Source organism: Odocoileus virginianus, unplaced genomic scaffold (assembly GCF_023699985.2).
Source record: "Odocoileus virginianus isolate 20LAN1187 ecotype Illinois unplaced genomic scaffold, Ovbor_1.2 Unplaced_Contig_22, whole genome shotgun sequence".
Lineage (NCBI taxonomy): Eukaryota > Metazoa > Chordata > Mammalia > Artiodactyla > Cervidae > Odocoileus > Odocoileus virginianus.
The window spans coordinates 844,576-869,056 of record NW_027224339.1 but is presented as its reverse complement, the minus strand read 5'-3'; the positions used below and the strand labels follow the sequence as shown (position 1 = coordinate 869,056).

The following is a 24,481-nucleotide window of genomic DNA, read 5'->3' as shown; positions in this document are numbered from 1 at the left end:
CACCTAGTCTACACTATTTTGTTATAGTAGCCTGAACAAAGACAGAAAGTTTTTATTTAATATAAAACATTTACATCTATTTTCTTTTTTTTCATTTATTTTTATTAGTTGGAGGCTAATTACTTTACAAAAAACATCTATTTTCTTTTTTAATATTTATTTATTTGTCTGCTTCAGGTCTTAGTCGTGGCATGTGGTATCTAGTTACTGGGGCCCTGCTTTGGGAGTGCAGAGTCTTAGTGACTGAACCACCAGGGAAGTCTCACATCTATTTTCTAATTAATATCTCATTAATATTCTTTTTTCACTCAGAAGGTTTTAGTATCAGGGTTATATAAGCCCCATAAAGTGAATTAGAAATGCTCCCTCTTTTTCTACAATCTAGAATTGCTTTTATAAAATTGGAATTATTATAATTATTACACATTTTTATTATTCCTCAGAGCATTTTACCACTGAAGCCATCTGAGACAGTTTTGGCAAGTTATATGTCTGCGAGTGATTTGTCCATTTTACCTAATTTTTCAGCCCAATTGGCATAAAGTTCTTTTTTGGACACTGAGCAAATTATCACATCAGTGGAAGGCCAAGGTACATGTCTAAACTTGATACTTAACAAAGTCAGAGTATTCTCATTAAAAGGTGAAATATGGGTGTGTTGAAAGAATCCTCCTGCCGACACAGGAGACACAGGTTTGATCCCTGGGTCAGGAAGATCCCCTGGAGAAGGAAATGGCAACCCACTCCAGTATTCTTGCCTGGAAAATCCATAGACAGAGGAGCCTGGCAGGCTACAGTCCATGGGGTCACAAAGAGTCGGACATGATTGAAGTGACAGCACGCACAGCTATTTTCTTGGCAGAGAAACTTGGGTAAACTCCAGGAGATGGTGAAGGACAGGGAATCCTGGTGTGCTGCTGTCCATGGGGTCACAAAGAGTTGGATACAACTTACCAACTGAACAGCAACAAGCTGTTTTCTACTTCCAGACCTCAGCAATGCTATTCCCTCTGATGGGACTGCCCTCTCTTCCCTTCATCACATGTTGGATTCCTTCTTGTTTTGTAGGGGAAATGGAGGGTTATTGTTAGTTTTGTTCACTTTTTTGTGTGCCAAGTGGCTTATGGGATCTTAGTTCCCTGACCAGGGATGGAACTTGGGCTGTGGCAGTGAAAGTGCCAAACCACTGAACTGCCACAAACTTCCCATTTCTTGTTTTTCAAAATGCAGCTCAGGCACCACATCCTCCAAGAAGGCTTTCAGAGTCCCTACACTGGACTGAGCATCTGTCCTAGGGCCCCCACAGCTCACTGGATCCATTGCTGCTAATGCTCTAACCACACTGTGGTGTTAACCTCCTCTGTGTCTGTCTCCCCAACTAGACTGTGGGCCCCTTCCTCTATGTCCTAGAGCAGAGCACACATCAACACTTGTGGAGCTGAAGTGAGCTGTAACCACTGAATGATCAGCTAAGTTCTCTAGCTACGTCTCTGTATTGCCCCACATACATTTGTTTGTTCACTTATTTCACTCAAAAGGTATTTATTGAACACTTACTATGTGCCAGGTACTGTTCTAGAAGAGTGGTCAGTGGGGAAAGAGGAAAACTTACAAGAGTGTGGTATCCTGGAAACCAAGTGAAGAAAGGATTTCAAGGTTGAGTTGATGGTCCACTGTGTCAAATACTGTCAATCAATCAAGTAAGATGAGGTCTGAGATAGCATAGGTCTGCCAATAGCATAATGTGAGTATCATCAGTGTCTTCAGCACTTTTGCTGAAGTGGCTAGGCAAAAAAATCCAATTGGGGCTGTTTCAGAAAAGCACTGGAGCCCTGGAGAAGGACTAAAGAAAGATGACATAAAGTTTTGCTGTGAAGGCAAATAAATAAATATATGGTGTTTTATTTTGCTATATAGAGTTTTTCATTTGCATGCAGTATATACATCTATCCTTTTTTTCAAATGTTCTGGATTTCCAGTTTTGAGTTAGAATGCAATGTCTTGGACAGAAACTCTACTATGACATATTAAGTCCTCTGTTCTTTCTGAGGCCATCCCAATCTTGAGGGCAGAGGGCTCTCCCTGTTAGTGTCAAAGGCTGTTTTTGTTTTTCATTAACCTCAAAACCTTGTGGCTGATTCACAACCAATATCCCCTCATCCACAGCTGGCCATGTGTCATAGAGTCTTATGTGTGACATCAAACACTCATGTGGCCCCCATTCTTCCTCCCTCCCTGGCAGAAGGTGGAAAAGACCAAAGGATCTGGCCCCACTCCCGCAAGACCACCAGACTACACATTAGTACCATAAGGTGAGGTGACAAAGAACCTCAAGGACATATTGAAGCAGCAGCAGCAGGTATGACCATATCCCACCCCACCCATCCACCCCCACCCACTCTCCACTGTGGTCCTTCCACAGATCGTGGCCACCCTGCACATTTAGGCCCAAAGAGGAAAACACTGCACAACAGACACATCGTTTCTCATAGAGTTCTATTGTGGCGTATAATAATAGGTACTCTATATAAATTAAATTAAAAATAAAGCTCCAGCAGGTTGCACAGGTTGGCTGTTAATAAATACATCTCTGGGTAATTGTGCCCCAAGACCAGCTCATGACCACTCTCCCTCAACCAGAGAATTATACAAAAATAAATACAGGCTTGAGGGTGGGGTGGGAGGGGAGGACATGCCCAATTCCATTCTGCAAGTTCTTATACCATCCCCCCATGCCACTTCTCGCCACTGGTATTGCCACAAGGAACCCTGTACTGACTGGAGAGCTGAGGGACAGAGAGGCCTCTCTCCAGTCGAGCATTCTCAGAAGCAAAGGACTGTTCACTGAACAGACCACACATCCCATCTGAACCCTCTGGGGAGGGGGGGGTGATGCAGGGGCTGCCCCTCCCCAGAGAGGGGAAACCTGTTATTGCTCATCTCACAAGCAGCTCCTACAAGAACCAGACCAGAGAGAGGCACAGTGCAAGCACCAGGAGGGACATACCATTGTTCAGAGCCACAGGGACCACCACCAGCACAGCTAGGACCCCCAGAGTCTGGGTCAGGGGTCCCCAGAGCTGGGGAGGCAATAGACACACACTCTCTGCAGGGTCTGCCAGGGTAGGAGACCTCTTTGGGGGCTCAAGGCTTGGGCCTGAATCCCCTTCATCCTGGGGGCTTACTTGGGGCCTGGCCAGGCTGGAAGGACAGACTTCAGTCCCTAAGGGACCAAGGAGGGAGAGATCTTGCCCCTGCAGGACTAGAGCGGCTGGCTCCTGGCCAGAGACAGAAATCAACCTGTCTCCCAGCCCACTGGTAAACTCCATCTGGGCTTCTGTGGCCCCTGAGAACCCAGTCACCCCAGATATCATCCTATTCACATGCAAAGAGTCAGAGTCCTTGCTCATCCCCTTCTCTGGAGCCCCACTGAATTGACCCTCTACACCCAGAACCACGGGGCTGTTACATCCAGAACCCTCTGCCCATGGGAGCCACACATCTCCCATAGTGGCTACCACAGAAGGGGCCCCTGAGAGGATTTCTGGAGGTGATTCCTTAGGGGTGTCCCCTTCTGGACTGGAGGGTATGATGGAGAGTCCCTCTTCCCCCTCCCCCTCCTCATCAGGGTCCTCAGTGTCCTTGATGAGCTCCACACCGCGCCCCAGCCGGGCATAATGCAGCGTGATCTCCTCAGCCAGGGCACTGTTCAGGGCCCGCTCAGGGCCAGGCCACTTCAAGATCAGGTCGCGGTCTGTGAGTATGCCCAGGGGATGGCTGGGGGACACCCCTCCATCTATGGGGCCCTCCCCACCACCTCCCACCCCACCAGCAGCCACAGCAGCCCGCAGGCGGCTCAGGTGGGACAGGTAGAGCTGCTCCAGCTCCTGGTCGATGGTGTCCTCTCCAAGCAGCTCCTCCAACCCACTCACAACCTCCAGCCCCCTGGGAGGCTCGTCCATGATAGCTCCCACTAAGGGCTCTTTTCGGCCCCTTCCATTCTCGCTGGATACTTCCCACGTGGCCTCCATCTGTCGCTGGCTCGGTTCCAGAAGAGGCCCAGCTGCCCCCTCACTTGCATCGGGCCCCGAGGCCTGGTCCCGGGGAGAGCGACCCAGGCCGCAGAGAGAGGAAGAGAGGGGAATCCTGATGGCCGGCGCCTGGGGAACCTCTGTGAAAGTCACAGGCGGGCTGCTTCTGGTGACATCACCTTCCTCTGGGGGTCTGCCAGCCAGTGTAACTTCAGAAACCTGGAAACCATGAGGGGAGGAGGGGGGAGGGGAGAGAAAGAGAAGGGAATGAAGAGGCAGGGGAGGCAGGGAAACAAGCAGAGACAGTGAGAACTGGTGACAGCCTGCACCCAGCCCCACAAGTGTTTCCAGATGAAAACTCCTTAAAGAACTATAATTTCCTTAACTCCAAAGACTATGCCTATATTAAAATAGATGGAATAAAAGGGAACTCCCTGCAGATCATAAAGCTAAGGAATTCAGTGGGCACCAATATTTGGTGAACAACTATCAGTAAAAACTATTGGTTGACCTCCAAAACATATCCAGGACATCCATATGAATTCATGTATTTTCTCTTTAAAAAAATTGTATTTCCTAGCACTGTCTTTTGACAAGGCCTAGAAACAATGACCAGTCTAGTAGCAACAAGCATTCCTAGCTCCCAGATCTTGGTTTCTAAATACCATTCTCCACTAAAAGGAACCAGGGATCCTGAAATAAATGACTGTTTTCAAGTCTGGGGCAGGAAAAGCACAAGACGAGGTTGTGACATATTGACATACCAGAATGTGAGAAAGTGCTCAAAGAATGTTGGGGATGTGTCATAACAAGTCTGGAGCCAGTGAAAATAAACTCCCACTGGCCAGAGACAGTTCAACTTATGCAGTTCAATTTATTATCAAAATAAATAAATAGGTGCAATGGGTTGAAACTCATCAAATATGTTTAAAATTCATTATATTAATAATGCCACCCCAAAACTTAAATCCCTAATTGGTCACCTTTGCTGTTCATTTCTTCTGAAAACTGGTAAATGAAAGGGAAAATTTTAAATATTTATCCAGCTTTTTCTATACAAACTACATATATCCTCAATGTATATATGCTCAAGGTAGCCAAATAGTTGATGTGCAAAAGCCTTTCTTTAGAGAAAAATTCCAGCTAATAAATAAAATGGAAATAGAAGTAAATAGAATTGATTCTATTTAACTTGCTTTAATAACAGATTTAATAAATTTATTTAATAAAAATTAATAGATTAATAAATTAATTAAATCTAATATTCAGTTCAGTTCAGTCGCTCAGTCGTGTCCGACTCTTTGTAACCCCATGAATCGCAGCACGCCAGGCCTACCTGTCCATCACCAACTCCTGGAGTTAGATCAAATAGAATAAATTAATAAAAATAAAGTAGAAATGTGTTTCCACATGGATGCAATCAGCCAAATCCAGACTGTGGGAAACTCTATAGGCCAAACAAGTCTTCTTCAACAAACAAATTGTAAGATAGATTTAAAATTCTAAAAAGACTCATCAACCAAATGCAATGTGCTGACCTTGTTTGGACCCTAAAACACTTCCAATATAAGGAAATTTGAACACTGACTAAATATTTGGTAATACTAAGGAATTACTGTTAATCTTCTGAGGGGGAACAATGCATTGTGGGGGGGGGGTTTGAGTGCTTAATTTTCTGAAATACAAACTGAAGTATTCGTGGATGACATAATGTCTAAATCTTCTCCAAAATAATTTCACAGGGAAGGCAAGAAGAAGGGGTGGGTGGAGTATAGAAAAAGTAGCAATGGATGTGCTATAATTTGTTGAAGCTGGGTGATATGTGGATTCCTTATACTAGTTTCCTTATTATTATTATTATTTTGGCTGCTCCTATGGCATGCAGAATCTTAATTTCCCTGACCAGGGATCAAACCCATGCCCCCTGCAGTGGAAGCATGGAGTCCTAACCACTGGACTGCCAGGGAATTCCTGGTTTCTTTACTTTGATACGTTTGAAAATCTTTATAATAAAAAGTTAACACACACACACACTTACATCTCTAGAATCTCTCTCCCTGCCAGCACCAGCATCATTCACCTGGACCACTGCAGTAACCTCCTCTTCCTAAGGGTCCCCCAGCTTCTGCCCTCAACCCCACAGTCTATTTTCCTCAAAGCAGCCAGAGGGAACCTGCTAAACCCTAAGTCAGATCACAGCCCCACTCTGTTCCCCTGCCATTTAGAGTAAAGGCCAGAGTCCTCTCCACAGCCCCTGAGGTCCCACACCATCTGTCCTCCCCAACCTCTCTCACCTCACCTCCTGCCGCTCCCCTGCACTGACCTCCTCACCGCTCCTCACACATATTAGCCACAGCCCTGGTTGGGGACTTTGCACTAGCCTGAGATGTTCTTCCCTTAGTTATCCACATGCCTCACTATTTCACTTTCTTCAGCTCTTCACTCAAATCTCACTGACCACTAAGGCCTTCCCTGGCGACCCAATCTGAAGTTGCAAACATCTCCCCTCCTCTAAACCCCCCTCCCACACACAGATCCACACACTCTCTCTCCTTATCCCTTTATTTTTTTTTCTTAGCACTCATCATCTAAAATACCGTATTTTTAAAATTTGTTTTTTAATTGGTAAAATTCCATATATTTTAACTACTACTTTGTTTTATCATGTCTCATTCCACTAAAATGTAAGTAAGCCCCATGAAGACAGTGTTTTTGGTCATTACTGTGTTACCAGTGTCCATAACAGTGCTTGGCACAGAGCAAGCACTCAATAAACATTTGCTAAACAAATGACATTTCTATAAGCCCAGGCAAATAACTGCATTCTACCCTTCCGCCACCAAGTTCTGACTTGGGGGTCTCCCCCGACTCAGTGGACATGAGTTTGAGCAAACTCCGAGAGATAGTGAAGGACAGGGAAGCCTGGTGTGCTGCAGTCCATGGAGTCACAAAGAGCTGGACACAACTTAGCGACTAAACAGCAACAAACTCCTACGTGGGTTGACCCGGAGCAAGTCAGCCCCCACCACCCAGCCTCTCATCGGGCAGTTCATCCAGAGGCTGCCAGGTCTGCTTACCTGAAGTGTCATCTGGGGCCACGGACGGAGAGGTGTGGGGGCCACCAAGGGACCCACTGTCTCCTGGACATCAGGACGCTCTGCTGGAAAGAGGAGGACAGCGTTGGGGCCAGGCAAGTATATGAACTGGCCTGGTTTGATTAAGAAAATATATGCTTCTAGCCAGTTGTCAGATTTGCCTCTGAAGCTTTCTGTGACAATCTAAGGCAGAGGGTGCCTCTTAATTTATGGAGAAAGGCGAGGAAGATAGAAATGGTAAATATAAGCTAAGACTCCCACAGCCTGCCAATTGCTTACCCACAGCAGGGGTATTATCGTCCGCTCTCTTCATCTTCAGCTCTTCGTTAGGCCTGTGGGGCGGAGGAGAAAATGCATGGATCTGATGCCCTGAAAGGCCAGTTCTGCCACCTACCGGCACTTTCTGAGCCTCTCTGCTGGCCCACCCTCACCTGATAGCTGCAGTTTCTCTTCTGCTGCCTCTCTCTATCCTCTGGTCATAAAGTCAACACACTCACTAGGAAACTGACGAAATACAGGAACGTGTAAGGAAGCAGGAGAAAAGTCATGCATCAGCCAGAGGCAACCACCATTACTGTTCTGGAAAATTTCATTCCACACATTCTACGAATCATTTAGATTCTACAGGCAAAATTTTGCAGCTGGTTTTGTCCATTTAACAGTAAGCAGCAGAATTATATACTTTTGTAACCATCTGAAATGGCTGCTTACTGCTTCTATCACATGGGCTGACCTTAACGTACATAGTCATTCCCTTCCTACTGGACAGCTAGGTTGTTTTTTCATCTTGCTCTCACAAAGCAGACTTCAGCAGACACCATTGGACATAGCTTAATGAACATTTTGGATTATTTCTCTAGGGTATATTTCTGGCTGTGGAGGAAACCATCTTTTCCAAGAAATGGCAAGTGAGGACTGTGGGGCACAGGAAACAGCAACAGGAAGGAAGGAAGCAAATGGAAAACGGGAAGGTCAGAAAAAAAGGCAGTGATTTGAGGTCACAGAGGCCTAGGTCCCTCCGCCAACCCTCCACCCATCACTGTATCAGCCCGGCAGTATACTTAACCTTCCTGAACCTCACCTCCTCATCTTAAAACGGAGCACAGAGGAGCCAGGATGTGTACACCAAGCACAGGGCAGTCATGGGAAATGAGGACTTCAAGCTAGACACCAGGGCCTAGCACAGAGCAGGGGCTGAATAAGTATTTGTTGGTCTTTTCCTCCTTCGCCAGGCAAGTCTGACCCAAGGTCTGAGTGGCAGAAACCAAGTGTATTTCACCCAGTCCCTACCACAGGTGAGGGCACGAGGATCATGTGGAAATCATTGTTCTCATGAGTATCAGCTGTTTCCAATGAGGGAACCATAAACTAAAATCATGTGGAGACCTGAGAAGAGCTGAGGCAATAGCTCAGATGTTTTTTCTTTCTAAGAAGTAACAGTATGATATTGACACTTCCGGAAGTGGTTGCAACTTTTTTGAAAACATATAATCAATTATCTTCACAATTACCTATAGAAACAGAATTATCACTAGCTGACCTGAATATATTGCTTACTATGGTACTTCATAGCATAGCTTCACATAGCTTCACATGTATTCACTTAATTCTCATGAGAACCCTATGAGATACTTTTATTCCTTTGAAGTAGACAGTATTATTATCCTTATCCTTATCCTTATCTTACAGATGATGAAACAGAAGCCAAGTAAACAGCTCAGTCATGCAGATAGAAACCTAGGCCTTTCAGCTCCTAAGTCTGTGCTCTCAACCAACAAACTGACGAGGGAGGTTGGGATCTTACCACAGCCCCATCTCCAATCCTTTCCAGAGTAGATAGGAAGCAGCAATAATGGACAAGATCCCTCTCTCCACCTTCATTCAAGCTTTGCTTTCGATCTGCCTTTTGCCCCCACTGTCATTCTCAGTTTCCCTGCCTTTGTGGGACATGTGGCTAGGAGACCACCAGATACAGAAATGGCTGAAAGAACTGCTTTTTATTAGCACTCTTGGGGAGGAAGCTTGAACAATGCATATGGATCGAGTCTGGAAGATGGGGAGGAAGCTTGAACAATGCACATGGATCTGGAAGATCCAGAAAGGACAATCTCTCCTTCTCCACAGATTGGGGCTCACACCTCCCAGAATCAGAGACTACAGGGCATACAGTGGGTGACTTTAGGAGCTCAGCCATCATCTCCTGCACTTCATGGATGAGAAAGGGGGATTTAGAGCAAACTGGCTTGGTCCTGCACCAGTCCCCTGAGTAGGTTGAAAATCCAGGTCTTTGGATTTGTGGCCCAACACAATTTCTGCTGACTTCTTTTACTAATGTAGTCCTTTATTAAAGAAAATGTCATCTTCCTAGTGTCTTCTCAAGCATCCTTAAGACCCACAAACAAACAGAGAGGCAACCCTCCTTCCAGGGCAGGACTAAGCCAGCCTTCCCCTGCCATCTGGCCCAGTGCATGTACACAACCATCAGGTTTCTAAAAGCCACTCTAGAGCCCTGGGTGTATATGAGAGATAAGAGGGGGAACTCAGCATGCAGCAACCAGCAGGGAAAGAACTCCACGGTCCATTTGAAGGAAGAGAGAGAAGAAAAACAAAGACATAACAACTCTTCTGCCCCCAGAACATCTCTTCCACAGCCAGGGAGGGTGAGAAGAGGGAGAACATCCAAAAATTGGGTCAAGAAATTCAGCCAATCCCAAGATCCACGAAGTCAGCAGAAGTACACAGGTCACTCTCCCTTCCTCCGACATCAGAGAAATGAAAGCAGGAGGTACAAATGTCTATAGTTCTCCTCCTCCACCATGGACCCTTTTCACTGATACACCTAAGTCATCTGAAAACCTTCATATCTATCCTTCAAAGCAATACCCTTCCTTTTGCAGAAACTGTTCACAAATGCAGAAACTGAGGCTCAAGGAACTGTCTATACACACTACTAACTACACACCACTCTGATAACATCCAAAGAACGCTCCATTTTGAAGACAGTTCAAAACTTTGGGCCATAAAAAAAAAAAAAAACACTAAAAAAAAAACTATCCTTGAACTGTCTTTCACAGTAAATATTCGGAGGCAGCTAGGATTTTAATCAAAAGGAGGATAGTAAAAGAAATGGGAGTACAAATGTAAACTGACTCACTAATCGGTAACAGAGAAAAGGGGTTCTTAGAAAAATGGAGAGGGAGATTAAGAACAAAACTGTACCTCCAGTGTGCTTGCTAATTTTTGAGAAGGAAACCTGCCCTTTTGGCACCAACCCCACACATGCCACATGGTATCACCTTAAGGGTTATGAGCAGTCACAAGCTGGAGCACACAGATCGGGGGGCATCCTGGGCATGCATCTTCTGGGTGCTCTCCTGAGAGCTAGTCAAGACAGTGTGGCCTAGAAGGGGCCATGTTAGGCCTGCACGCCTGTCTCCTGGGCGTGAGAAGTCTTCCTGCCATCAGGAGACTCAATGGCCTCTGACCTGATGGCAGCTGAGACTGGGAGTGGGGTTTTAGAAAGAGCTGCTGGGGGCCCCAGCCTAGGCCAGCCAAGACAGAACAAAAAAGTGCATTGTCACACAGTGAGTGAGCAAGTGATGGCTGACAACCCCCATGGAGAAGAGCAAAGCAGACTTTTAGGGATGTCATATCACTACCACCACCACCAAGTCCTCTGAGAGCATCCCCCAACACTCGTGTTTTCAAAGAACCTGGCCAGCCCAAAGTGGGTCATGCAGTGAAACCCAAAGGGAAACTCAGTAGACTCCAGCTCCCATGCAGTCAGCCCAGAGATAATGCTGACTCTCCAAGGGGACAGGTGGCTTTGGAAACTTGCCCGAGATACTTGGAATCCCAGTTACCCTGAGCCATCTGCTTTCAATGGGGTTTGAAGGAGGCTATGAAAGCCAAGTTACATGGGGCACTGCTTTGCCTTCCCCAGCTGTGCGTGTCAGTTCTGGAACTTACAGACAACCCAGTAGGGTGGAGGAAGGAAGCTGAGCAGTTTATTGTGCTATGAGTTTCTGTTAAAGCAATGCCTCTATTCACTTTGCAGTGGCCCACAGTAAGAGATACATTTTACATCATAACCCAGCACACGCTCATACATGTGTAAACATATAGACATATATCTGAAAACCAGTTGTTCTTTGAACACTTACCTTTACTACATGTTGTGATGCACTCATTGTTTTCTATGCTGTTTTTTAATGTTTGTTGGAATCCAATAAACTGATCTCACATCTCAATAAAGGGTCATGACATGTAGTTTTGAATAACCCCAGCTCTGCCACCTACCAGCTGTGTGACCTAGAGCAAGTTACTTAACCTCTCTGTGCCTCAGTTTCCTCATTGTGAAGAGGGTATAAGTAATACCTACCTCAGAGAGCTGTTTGGCAGATTAAGGAAATATTTGGAAATTGCCTTTAAAGTGCTTAACCAACAGTACTCCCCTCCAAATTCCCAATTTCTGAAACTGAGGCTCTGAAGAGGAAGGAAACTTGCCCAGCTGGTAAGACCCATTACCCAGCCTGGCACAGCAGTTGAGAACTGGGGTCCCTGAGCAAGAGCTGCCAGCTCAGATCCCGGCTGTACCATTTTCATAAAATGTGGCCTCAGGCCCACATCCTTGACCATGATGCCCTACTAGTTTTTCATGGAATAAGAGGATCACTTTCCCACTACAATCCTCACTCTCCAGACAACTAAGATGACCCCTAGCCCGTCCTGTTTCAACTTTGATTGTTCTGATGTCCTAATTGCTAACTCGGATAGCAAGTCAGGTCCCCATTCATTCACCTGCAGGTACACCTAAAAATCATGGAGGCCTTACTGTGCATCAGCCCAGGGACAGACCCTGGAGACAAAATGGTGAGCAAATCCGACTAGAAGGCTTACAAGTCAGTGTGCAGGAATATATCAAAAAAAAGATACTCACACTCATTCTTTCAACAAACATTTATTGAGCACCTGTTAAGTGCCAGGCACCATGACAGGCCCTGTGGGAATACAGTGGTGAACAAAAGCAGACCATGTCCCTACCCCTCACGGAGCTTACAGTCTAGCAGGGCAGAAAGGGTCATCCAATAATCCCCTAATGAACGTCTAAGTACAAACTGAGGCCAGGGCCTTCAGAAAAGGAAAGAATGCCCTAGAACAAGGAGCCTTGGCCCAGACTACAGGGTCAGAGAGGGCTTAGGACGCTTAGAAGAAAAATGAGCAATGGAGGGGTTGGGGAGTGAGGGGCTGCTCAGGACTCTATGGAAGAGGTGATGGAGTCAATCTTGAACGAGGAGAGTTTGAGGCATCTTTGGGACATCAGCCAAGTAGAGGTACTGAGATAATACATATGAGGCTGAAGAAAAGAGCAGAGAGAAAGAGAAGGGCCAGAGAGTTCAGAGGAAACGCAGCAGAGGGTGGTTCCAAGGCAAGGAAAGAAAGTATTTTAAATAGGAGTGCTCAATCACTTCAAGAGCACAAAAATACCCCTGTGGAATCTGGTAGATGCAGGGGCAGAAGTGAGTAGAGAGGTGTAGGTACCTCTTCAGAGATGGGTCAACAGTGAAGGAGAAAAAGGTGATTGGGCGCTAGCCAGGAGCAGCATGCACAGAAGTGGTCAAATGACATACAGTTAAGACAGTAGAGGCGCTGGCATGTATAAAGGCTAATAGAGAGGCTCAGCTGAGGAGGGCAGTGAAAAGCTGCCAGAAGATAAAGTGTAACTGATTAGGTCAGGTTCTGGAGCAAGTTGCAGAAAAATGGAACCCAGAGTGTAAGTAGGGGACTGGTCTAAGGGAGGAAACACAAAGGTGGGAAATCAGTTTGCAGGCTTGGGGGATACAAGTCATAGGGAGTTTCATTCTTATGGTTTCTACTTGTTTTTTTGAAACAGGACGTCTAAAAGTAAAGAACATTCAAAAGAGTCACTTTAGGGACAAGAGTGGATCAGAATATAGTAGGACTGCCAGGCAGGGTGGAAAGTGATCCTGGATCTGTGGAAATGCTCATCTGCTCTGCTATATGACAGTCTCTATCAGGGCTTGCCTGCTTGGCTGATCAGTGCTATAAAAAGACCTGGGCCTGAGGTCATTGGGATGGACAGTCTTCCAGGAGGGGAATTGAAGGATCAAAATGAGGTACTGCAAGGGGCACAGGACCAACATTCTTGGTGAGGGAAACAGCAGGGACAAAGGCTCTGAGGCAGGAAAGGGCAAAGCACCTTGGAAAGACCCTAGTGACAGAAACTCAGAAGGCAAAGGATGGCGTGAGGTGACACAAGTAGACCTGGAGGCCAGACTAGGGGAGAAGGCAGGAGGCGCTCAAAGGACATGCTGAGGCCCTCCTCGTCTTTATGTTTAAGAGGAATAGGACACTTCCCAAGTGTGTATGTCAAGGAAAACCTGGAAGACTCTCCTCCCCACACCGGCCCTGGGATTCTGGACTCTGGGAGCCTCAGTTTGCTCATCCAGAAAAGAAGGAAGAAAACACTCTTTCTCACAGAGAACGTTGAAAGGATTAGATAAGACTGTGCACACAAATACTCTGCAGGGTCTCTGCCAGGTCTTGTTCAACAAGTCCTCCATCCCTGCCCCTCCCACCCACTTCCACCACCAACCCTTTGACAACTTAGCACCAGTCTGCAGTTTTTGCCTTATTTGAACCTAGCACTGTGTCCAGCACATGGCAGGCCTTCAATAAATGCTTGTTGATGGGTCATCTCTAAGCCTGAGGGTTATCAAAAGCCTAGTCCAGCAACTTGAGGAATGCAGCCATTTCAGTTTCTGAGCTGTATCCCAAGGGCTAGCACAGACTTCTCCCATGCCCCAACATGATGTGGCTGTGCTGGTGCACAATGGGCCTGCAGCCAACACTTTCTCAATGGGAAGCCTTCTATGACAGGGCTTCCACAGAAGGCTAGCCCCTAAGATCCTCTACCACCTCCTAAGAGGGCTGGGTCGCAGGGAGTGGCTGTTCTTCAACAGCGCTCCATGTCACCGGCAGCACCCAGGTTTTAAAACAATAATAAGTTGAAATGTACTCGCCAAGAAAGCCACCGACCTACAAAGAAAATCTTATCACTGATCATCGCTGATCTTGCAATGAGCACCAACCTCCCCTTTGCAAGAGCTGAGATCAAGATAAAGAAGCTATCAAAAGCCATCTGCCCACTTAAAATAATATCACAAGTCATGTTAGGAACCACAGACCTGGGGCCAGATACCAAAACAATTGTCTGAACGGGCCGCTTCAATTTCTCCTTAAAACCACCCATGTATTTTAAAAGAAAAACACCCTCTCCACCCACCTTGGCCCTGCAAGCTTTTGATTTCTCTGTTCCCTTCCTTTCACATTCTAAAATGACCAAACTCTGCTACCCAAACTGTCGCGTCTTAGACAGAGCTCCCACAACAGCTGCCTGGGATGACAACTTGGGAAAAGTGACAGAAATGAAGGTGATTCTGGGGCACTGGAACAACTCAATTATCTTGATCTAGGTGATGGTTTCACAAAGGCGTACATATGTAAAAATCTATTGAGCTTTACACTTAAGATCAATAAAGAAAAAAAAAAGATAAAAGGAAAGAAGGACATGCTGGAAACATAGAAACACCAGGAGTAAAATGTAGAATTTGCCCTGAATCCTATCAGGCCTTCAAGAGGAACAGTAGTTTTTTAAAAAGTCCCTATCTCTCCTCCCTGGTCCTGTCACTAGCTGAGTATAGTTGAACAAGTTGGCTCACTTCTCTGAGCTACCTCAGTTTTCCCCTCTATTAAATGGGCATAATCATAGCATCTACAGCACACAGCATGCACAGCAAGACTCGAGAGAACAAACTCGAAGCTTTCACAGAAATCAGTAAATGCTGGCCACTGTCAATCTTTTGAAGCTGCCACCATGCTTGTTACCTTGCCCATGCTTGCTGCATCCAATCCAAGCACCAAAGTGACTGTCACTTCCCTTTAGCAGATGGGAAAACTGAGGCTCACAGATGAAGAAACTGATGCAAGGCTACATAGCTGATGACGAGCAGAGCAGAGACAGGGAGCGGAATCCAAGAAACTGTCTGTGATTTCCTAAGTGTTAATATTGACACCTATATGGCCCCGCTAAAAGCCAGGCTCAGTTCCGAATGCTCTTACTCGTCTCCTGTGAAGTATGTGCAATAATTATCTGTTTTACAGATGAGAGTACTGAGGTACAGTGCAGTGAGATGAGTTGCCCAAGGTCACAAGGCTAATAGACAGGACCAGGATTTAAACTCAGGCACTGATGTCAGAATCCACACTCTTACCACTGTAAGGACAGCCTTGCTGCCTGTCCTGTTCAGGTTACTGTGGGGCTCACTAGATGGTAAGTGGGTACTTATCTGCTTGCTCACTTACCCAGGCACATCTGCACACCAGACCCAAGCTAGACCTTTCAAACCACTCACAGCCTAAGACCCTGCCAGAATCACAGACATCTTGCTGCAGCCAGAGGCTTCTGATCAAGCATATACAAGATCCAAAAAGCATTTTCCCATTCCAATTTCCAGTCCTCCCAAGAGCGGGGAAATGTATGCATTTCCCACAAGTGCAGAGAATCTACTTATCCCAGGTTAGACTTAGGTGGTTCCCCTCAAAATCAGGCCTAGCTGTTACTCTTGAAGAACTCGCGACTTGATAAAGAAAACCTAGGAGAATCATATCAAAACCTTCTGGGGTTAACAGGTTCATTCTCCCAGGACCTGAATGGTCCGTCACAGGTGGTACAGCAAAAACAAAGATCAAGAGCTTCCAGTCCAGGCCCATCTGGTTCTGCCTCTGCCAGAGGCACTGCTTGCCTGTGAAAGCAGGGGCTCAGCCCCTCAACTCCACAGGAGATATCAGACTATATTAGAGCAAAGCAGGAAAGAGTGCACAGGATTCAAGGTCAGACATGGCTGAACTGGAAAAGCCAGGCGCCATCACTTCCTCAACCAGTTTCTTCCTCTGGAACCCTGGCCTCCTGCTCCATCAAATGGGGATCAGATTCCCCGCCTCCCACTGGCAACACCCTTGGTCCACACTACCATATCACTGCAGTTCTCTTCACTCCAGCACATTATCCTTCATTCACACCAGGTTCATTCCCACCTCAGGACCTTTGCACTTGCTGTTCTCCCTCCCTAGAACACCCTTGCTTCCATTACATATGCATAGCTATTCCTCTTGAGCATTCAGGGCTCAGTTTAAACAGCACCTACTCAGAAAGTCCTCCCTGTTCCCTTTTCTACAACTCCCCCCCCCCCATATCTGTACATAACTCTTTATCAGCATCCAGGATTCACTCCCTCAAAGGCCCTCCCCAAACATCCTGCCTAAAGCAGCTATTCCCTCCCGAACTATCCCCTTACTCTATTTTACTTTTCTCTCAGCAGTTAATGTATCTTATATACCTGTGGGTTTTTTCAAACCACGATTATAAAAGCTTGTATGAACCTTGAGGGCAGGGAAGATGTCTGTCTTGTTCAGGACTTTACAGTGGACCTCAATAAATCAATGAAACCCCAGTAATTAAAACACGAACTAGCACATGTTTGGTCTCCATTACTCTTTGACTAACTGACTGAACGTGCCCTCCTCCCTGTCCTGGAGAGCAGGCCTGAGGGTTGTTGGAATGCTTGTCCTCCATCCTAAACACAGCCCTGCGTTGGCGGAGGTGGCGCTGGCAGACATTACCTGCGCCTCATCGGCTTCATGCAGCTCTTCAGCTGCCTGGCCTCAGCCTCCACGGGGCCCTGGCACTCGGGCTGTGGCTCCAGCTGCTGCTGCTGGAGCAGCCCTTCAGCATCAGTGGGAATGGGAGCGGGTGCAATCCGGAGCAGAACTGTGTAGTTGCGGCCGTGGTTGTTGGCCCAGAAAGTGCCCTCGGGGGTCTCATAGCGCACCACGAAGTCCAGGCGCGCCCCATCGCCCGCGCCCTCAGCAAAGGGCAGCTGGAAGGCAAAGCGGTCGGTGCGGCCACCGTCGTCGGGCGAGGAGGCGGACACCTGGCCAGGGCCCAGGCCAAGGCCCAGATCCAAGATGGGATCTCCTGCTCCTGGTCCTCCCGCTCCTGCCCCCGGCGGGCTGCGCGGGACGTAGCGTGCTGGGTGGTCGCAGAAAGAAGCCCAGCCGTCGTGTGAGGCCCGCACGTGCACCACCTTCTCGAAAGAGCGGTTCAGCACGCGGACCAACCCTCGCAGCACTGGCGGGCGCCCCCCAGGCACCCACACCCCGGCACCCCCGGGGACTGCTCCGGGAGGCGGCAGCAGCGCCTCCAGCTCCACCATGACGCGCCCCAAGCGCTCCAGACGGCCCGGCGCGGGCGGCAGCGAAAATGTGGGCACCAGGTAAAACCCCCCGCCAGCGGGAACGGGGCACAGCGGCAAGGGCTCGGGGCAAGCCTCCTCTTCCTCCTCCCCTTCATCCCCATCCTCGCCATCGTCGTCCTCAGCCCCGCCGCCGTCGCCATCTTGCCCGGCCGCCGCCGCCATCTTGCCCGCCCCGGGCCCGCCCCACGGCCGGTAGCGGCGCAGCTGCGCCAGCGGCAGCCCCAGGGCCTCGTCGGCGAACAGCACCCTCCGCGGGGCCACCGCTGCCTCTACTGAGGTGCGGGGCTCGCCCGAGGCCAGCGAGGGGGGCGCGGGATGCCGCAGCGGGGGCTCCACAGGGGCCGTGCGCGCCATATTGGCGGCGGCGGCGGCACCGACGGCACCGGCGGCGGGACCGGCGGGGGCAGGGCCTGAAGGGGCGGGCAGCCAATGGGAAGGCCAGCGCGGGCGGGGGGTTACGACTCACGGGGGACGTAGGCGGTGAGACGAAGACAGGTATAGCGGAGAGCCAATGGGGAGCCGCGCATGCGTGACGTAGGCGATGAAGCGCGTGCAGGGGAAGCACACAACCAATGGGGATGCCCGAGAGTGGGCGGTGTAGGAGGCGGGATTCTCGAGGAATCAATGGAGAGGCTGAATGCGTGGGGGGTGCGGGCCCGGGATGAAAAGAGCAGACGTAGGATAGCTAATGGGGAAGTGTGAGCTGGTGTGGCGGGGAAAATGGAATGGCTACAGGCGATGGGGGCAGCAGGGAGTGAACAGAAAGGCCAGAAAAGTAGGAGATCCGTGGGCTGCGTAGGTAGCGGGACGGAAGAGAGAGACAGTGAGGAGCCAATGGGGAACCGCGCGCTGGTGCTGTAAGAGGATGACGATAATAGCTGCAGTGAGCCAATAGAGAGTCTTGTAAGTGCACTACGCCTTCAAGGGGCGGTGCCAGGGCAGAAGTAACCAATAAGGAGGCTAAAAAAGGTGAACAGGAGGTGGTGTCAGCAGCCTCCGCGGGGAGGGGAGGGGAAGAGCCAATGGGGTGGGCGGTGAAGTAGCAAGGAAGAGCTGCCGGGTAGCCAATGGGGGAGCCAGAGTGAAAGCAGTTGAAACCGCAAAGGGCAGTGCTAGAATGGGATGAACCAATGCCGAAACCAGAAGGTGTAGAAGGACCCGGAGGCGGGACTGCAAACAGCAGAACCAACTGGGGTGTTTTAGGTGTTGTGAAGGAGATGAACAGCCAGTAAGGAGGCCAGAGAAGAGGACAGTGCGTAGGCCGCCTGAGCTATAGGGTGATCAGGCCACTGATCTGTAGAATGTAGGCAGCCCTTAGGAAGAGTACGCCTCTGATAGATGAATTTACATTCTCCTTAATCCTCTGTGACTCCGTGTTGCCCCAGGAGTGTGAATGCCCAGAGCCCCTGAAGACCTAGATTGCATTCTCGCGTGAAACCTAAGAAGGCAAAACGGACCTCTCCTGTCAGTTACTGGGCCTGCCCGACCCAGATCCAAGCCTTTACTTGAGCGGTACCAGTAGCCACTAATACCCCTGACTATCATCTTCATTATTCTCCAGACTTGGCATCATTCTTGAGTGAATGGCCAAATGAGAGTCAGAGCTTTGTGGGGAAGATTAGCTTTTTCTAACTCCAGCTCAGAAACACTGAGTGATGACTGTATGCATCCAGGAGTTGGTTGGGCATGTTGGCAGACATTGACTAATGTAATCACAAATCAGAGCCCTGTCTTTCTTGCCTGACTCAAACTCCACACCCCACAGTGGCCTCACTTCCCTTCTTTCTGTCCTGGGTCTCTACTCCTATTGTTCCCTCCTCCAAGAGTACTGCTCCTTCTTGGTCGTCTAATGAACTCCTCTCACTCCCCTTCCACACTTACTTTGAGACCCTGCCTCCTGTGGGAACGGAATTATAGCTTGTGTCCACTGAACATGACCATTCATACATTCTCCCTCCATCCTGGGAGGATTTTCTGAACACCCACTGTATGGAAGGTTCTGACTCACAACATCCCTAGGAGAAAGGCAGTTCTCCTGGCTGGCTCCCCTCCTCAGGTCTGTGTCCAGGATAGGGTCATTGGCCAGGAACTAATATGTTTAGTTGCAAATAACAGGGAAACCCACACAAAATAATATGGGCTTAAACTAGATAGAACTTTTTTTTTCTCTCACCTAAAATTTCAAGATGTTAAGCAGTCCAGTAACTCCTTTGTGTCCTGGTCTGGCCTAAGACTGTCATCCTTCAACAAATCCTGTCAGCTCTCCATTTGCTATATTTCCCAAATATGCCCTCTCCCACTCCCTTCACTGCCAGCACCATTATCAGTCAAGTGGATTGCTTCAGTAGCCTTCCTCTCACTGATGCCTCTGCTTCCACCCTCACTCCTACAGTCCATTCTACACTCAGCAATCAAAGGGATCCTGTTAAATCCTACGACAGTTCACATCTCTCCCCTGCTCACAACCCTCCCATGGCCTCCTACTCACTCAGTAAAAGCCAAGGTCCTTACCATGGGCTATAAGGTCCTGTATGGTTCAATGCCCCTTCCCCCCATCCCCTCTCTTACCTCACTCCCACCCCTCTTTCTCTCACTTGCACCACTCTAACCACACGGACCTCCTTGGTATATTTTGAGCAGATCAGGCACACTCCCACATCAGGATCTTAGCACTGGCTATTTCCTCTGGAATTGCTCAGATATCATCTACATGACTCCCCCATCACCTCCTTCAAATCTTTGTCAAAGGCCCACTTCTCTGCGGACTTTTGCCAACCTCTCTATTTAATCCTGTCCCCTCTCCCACAGAAGCCTCCCTTGCGAGAGGATGTAGTCCAGTGCAGAGAGGTGGTGACCCCGGCCTCTACCCACTTGACCCCTTGGTCCTCGCTGTGCATGAGTCCTGGCCCCCAACAGCAGCAGCATCACCTCTCACTCAGCCTTCTCCCTCCTTTGCTGGTGCTCCTCTCACAGAGTGAGAGGATGGGTAGGGGCCCTGTGGGGAGGATGCAACCCACACCTTGGACTCTGAAAGGGAAAAAAGAGCCCCCTTTCTCAGGAGGGAACAGGTCCTGGGGCAGGGAATGGAGCCTCAGCTTCCAGAACTGACCTGGTTTATAGTTATATAGTTCAGACCCCTCAAGTCCACAAGGAGCAAGGGGACATCCGTAAAGTCAGACTCCTTCCTGACAAGCACGTTCCTCACCCCATCTCTTGCTCTTAACCACATGCCACATCTTTTAAGCTCCTGCTGTATGCCGGATCCCTAAAGGCCTCCAGCCTGAGACCTTACCCCACTTGGTGCCTCCCCTGGCTGCTCGGCACACATGGGCCATCTTTGGGTCTCAGACATGTCCTACCACCTCAAGCGCCTCAACCAGTGAAATTGTTTTGAACTAATGGTAGGGAGAGTTCGGTTTTTTTTTTCTTTATTGTTGTTGTTGGCTGGTTTTTTTTTTTTTTTTTAGATCTTTTTTCTCTATTCACTTTTTTTTTCTTGTCTTTACAAAGCCAGGCCACCAGGCCCCTCTGCACTTTTCCAGAAAGGTAAGTCTGAGTGGAGGAAAGAGGCTCTCCTCCTTTTGACAACTTGGGAGGTGATGGGGAGAAAAAGAAGTGAAGGGGTGGGTGGGTCTTGGACAGGAGGTTTATACCATGTGAATAAGCTCTTCTCAATTTCTGTTCCCCAGGCCTGAAGCCAGTCTTGCAGACGGGTTGGAGTAGACGTTGGATGGCAGAACCCTAGGCTCTGCAGAGCACTGGAGTGCCAGGGGCAGAGAGTCTCAGCCATGGCTTATCTGGAGAAGCCCCTGGGGCTGCGCACGCCTGTTGACCATTGATTGGAAGGAATGCTCACTGAGGTGAGGAAATGCAGCCACCAAGTCTTGGACAACCCGAAACCTTCAAGCCCCCTGAAGAATCTCCAAATCTCAGAACTTCCCTGTCATTGCAGCCTAGAGTTTAAAACGTGAGACCATTGTGCTCAAGGAAACATGGAGGTTTCAAACGCCACCACCAATGGGACACAGGGCCCCTATTCACCAGCTCTGTGATCCCAGGCACATTGCCGGACTACCTCATGTCTCCGTTTTCCCGATATGTATAACGGCCGTGATGACAGATGGATCTCCGAGGGCTGTGGTGAGGATTGAATGTGATCCGTTGTGAGAAGTGTTCGGTGCTGTGCCTGGCACATGGAAAATCTGAGATACCTGTCAGCTATGGGGATGATGATAGATATTTGGAATCCTAAATCCTTAGAAACAGGGATTTGTCAGAGTAGAAAATTACAAAGGCTGAGGGCCTCAGAAGCATCAGAACATGATGTACCTGACCATGAGAAGTTTGGGGTCCCAACGGGCCTCTCCAGGCTTTGCGAGGATAGATATGTTAATACTGGGGCCTGGTTGGGACCTTCCTGGTAGTGTAGCCTCTGGGTCAGAGTTCTCAGGCCCTAAGATATAATGAAGCAAGACTTTTCTCCCTTTCCTCATTCAGTGATGTTCAGTGGATTCTGGGAGCCAGTGATTCCCAGACTCTTGGATTCTGTGAATTGTGAGGGGGTAGGGAGGGACTCCCTGCATTTTTTCTCTGTGAATTAACTTCCATGCCCCTCACCCTCAGTGAGAAGATGGGTTGCAAGAACGTCCAGAGCTCCCCATCCTTGGGCAGTAAGAGCGTGATGACCATGTCAATTCCACTTAAGGGTAAACAGACCTAGACCAGAGCAAGGCCTCTGGAAATACAACCCTATTTAATTTCTTTCCCTGGCATTTCCCATCCACGCATAGCCTGTAGTTCATCTCTCCCTTTCCTCGGAGACCCTCACATATCCCTTCACTCACGGAGTAGCACCTCTACTTACCTGAGAAGCCCCTGTGATTTATTTGAGTTCTATTCCCTTTTTTTCTAATTCTACACAATTGTTTTAAAAACTGTGGTTTCTCATGAGCCTTGTTATCTCATTGATACCTTTCACCTCTGTAGTGAGGGGAAGAAATCATATTTTCAGATGACTCGTAAAGGGCAAAGAAAAAACCCAAAATTTCAAAATTTCCGTTTAAGTCTCATAATCAAGAAGAGAAGAAACAGAGCAAGCGAGTGAGAGAGAGAGAGAGAAAAAAAAAACTATGAGAACCCCCCCCACCCCGTGATTATCAGCGTACACACTCATCGAAAAAAAATTGGATTATTAGAAGAGAGAGGTCTGTGGCTTCCACACCGTGGTTTTTCTTCTCGGTATAAAAGCAAAGTTGTTTTGATATGTGACAGTTTCCCACAAGCCAAGCTGATCCTTTTCTGTCAGTCCAGTTCACCAAGGTGAGTGTCCCCACTCTCCCCCACCAGATGTGGGTACAACGGAAGAGACGACAGTGAGGTAGGCATTGAGGGGATTGGTGGCCCTTGGGGACTGTCAAGACGCACACAGCTCCTGTGGTCCTGGTCAGGTAAGGTATTATTTACAGTAATAATAGTAATAACAAACGCCAGAAGACTGATAGATCAAGCACTTAATCAGTGCTGAGGCAGAGGCAAAGATAAATAAATGGCTCAATGTGTGGATGGGTAAGATGTTTTAAATATATCAACTGCCAGTCTTTGAATTGCAGAGCTTTGAACAACTTGAAATACTATCCAAGTGAAACTGGAAATTTCAACTACATCTGTGGCATCTCTTTGGCTCTTCTCTCTTGATACCTCCCATCCCTCTCTGTCTCGTTCTTTTCATGTTTCTCTGCCCCACTCTTTTTCTGTCTTTCCTGGAATGCACAATCTCCATCCCTCTGTCTCTCTCTGGCTCTGACCATCTCCCCTGTTGCTGTCTCCTCCATCTTGACCGACCACACTCCGTCTGTCTCCTTTCCTCCGTCTCTCCCACCGCCTTTCCTATCCACTCGTCTTGCCTTCTCCCTGCCTGCCGCCCCGCACCCCAACGTCTAGCACAGAACTTTGTACAGTTAGCGGTTAATAACAGTGTGTTAAGTAACGTTGAGAAGGACATTTACATTTTACAAGAATGAGCTTCAATTCTGTTTGCCCTGATCAAAAGAGGAGTTGGGTTGGGCTGAGCCCTTAACATAAACTTGTGCTTGCACCGCATGATAAGAGCCTCCTGGGGGGCACTTCACACCATTGTCAACCATGGTTTAGCTGCGGGGTCATACCCTTAGGACCTGGTTTGTGTGTGTGTGTATGGCCATGTGTGTGCATGTGCACACCTGTGTGTGTATGGCCAGGATCCATGTCCAGTAACAGAGCAGATCATTCAGGGTCAGTGTGACCTCGTCTCTGCAGGCTTAGCAAGTGCTCACTGAGTGTTAACTGTTAGTATTTTTTTTAACCAAATTAGAATCATGCTAACTGGCTATCGATTTTGTTTCTGCTTTATTCAATGAATAACATTTTTGTAGGTCACTGAAAAATGTTTCAACATAAAATTATCTTTTATAACTGTCCAGACTATCCTCACATTGGTGTGAACCACGGCTGGTTTGACCAAGTGCTGATTTTTGGACATTCAGGTTGTTTCTAGTTTTTTCCCATAATCATCCCTAATTAATCCCTTGGATTCCTACAAGTCGAGCGGCTAGGGCAAAGGGTTTGTGAATTTTTAAGGTTTCTGACCCTTTCTACAAATTGTTCTCCCAAAAGGTTGTCCTGTTTTATGTTCCCTCTACTTGAGCTAACCATGGGTGGGTATTATCGTTTTTTAGTCCTTTCTCAACATAACAGGTAAGAAAAATATTACCATGTTGTTGAAATTTGCACCTTTTGATAATTTATACTGTTTGTTGACCATTCGTGCTTTTCTCCCCCCAGTTGTCTGGTCATGTCCTTAGTCATTATTTTAATTTATTGATGTGTCACAGCTCTTTATATAAAAGGATATTAACCTTCCCTCAGCCATACATATACAGCAAATATTCTCTTTCAATTCACCATTTGCTGAAGTTGTTTTTCTATTTCTGCTGTTTTGTGATGCTTATGATGTTTTTATATTGTCAACGAGGTTAGTCTT

At 47.9% G+C, this 24,481-nt stretch overlaps 2 protein-coding genes across 12 annotated transcripts in view; one reads left to right on the top strand and one right to left on the bottom strand.

Annotated features, from left to right (window-relative positions):
* Nucleotides 1-2,479: 2,479 nt before the first annotated feature.
* Nucleotides 2,480-17,903, bottom strand: PPP1R3F (protein phosphatase 1 regulatory subunit 3F). 2 transcript variants are annotated; one of them, XM_020876693.2, is made up of 4 exons: nt 16,829-17,903; nt 7,406-7,458; nt 7,109-7,188; nt 2,480-4,250 (listed from the first exon to the last, which is right to left on the bottom strand). In XM_020876693.2, exons 1-4 carry the CDS (start codon nt 17,815-17,817, stop codon nt 2,955-2,957), a joined length of 2,418 nt encoding a protein of 805 aa, XP_020732352.2. In that variant the 5' UTR covers nt 17,818-17,903; the 3' UTR covers nt 2,480-2,954. The 2 variants fall into 2 exon arrangements, with proteins under 2 accessions (XP_020732352.2, XP_020732351.2); XM_020876692.2 differs by having other exon boundaries at nt 7,109-7,191; nt 16,829-17,900.
* FOXP3 (forkhead box P3) overlaps nt 17,395-24,481 on the top strand; it is a 19,214-nt gene continuing 12,127 nt past the window's right edge. For 4 of the 10 annotated variants that reach the window (XM_070464260.1, XM_070464259.1, XM_070464258.1 and 1 more), the window contains exons 1-3: nt 17,395-17,481; nt 20,974-21,009; nt 21,153-21,323. In XM_070464260.1, coding sequence (XP_070320361.1) covers nt 21,312-21,323 — 12 coding nt within the window. In that variant the 5' untranslated portion in view covers nt 17,395-17,481; nt 20,974-21,009; nt 21,153-21,311. The other 6 variants (XM_070464257.1, XM_070464252.1, XM_070464253.1 and 3 more) reach the window with 5 other exon arrangements.

Coding starts and splice junctions, on each gene's coding strand:
- PPP1R3F (XM_020876692.2), bottom strand. CDS start 17,817: ATGGCGCGCACGGCCCCTGTGGAGCCCCCGCTGCGGCATCCCGCGCCC. Junction 7,459..16,828: donor ATGAAGCCGATGAGGCGCAG/GTAATGTCTGCC, acceptor TCCGCCCCACAG/GCCTAACGAAGAGCTGAAGA. Junction 7,192..7,405: donor CGATAATACCCCTGCTGTGG/GTAAGCAATTGG, acceptor TCCTCTTTCCAG/CAGAGCGTCCTGATGTCCAG.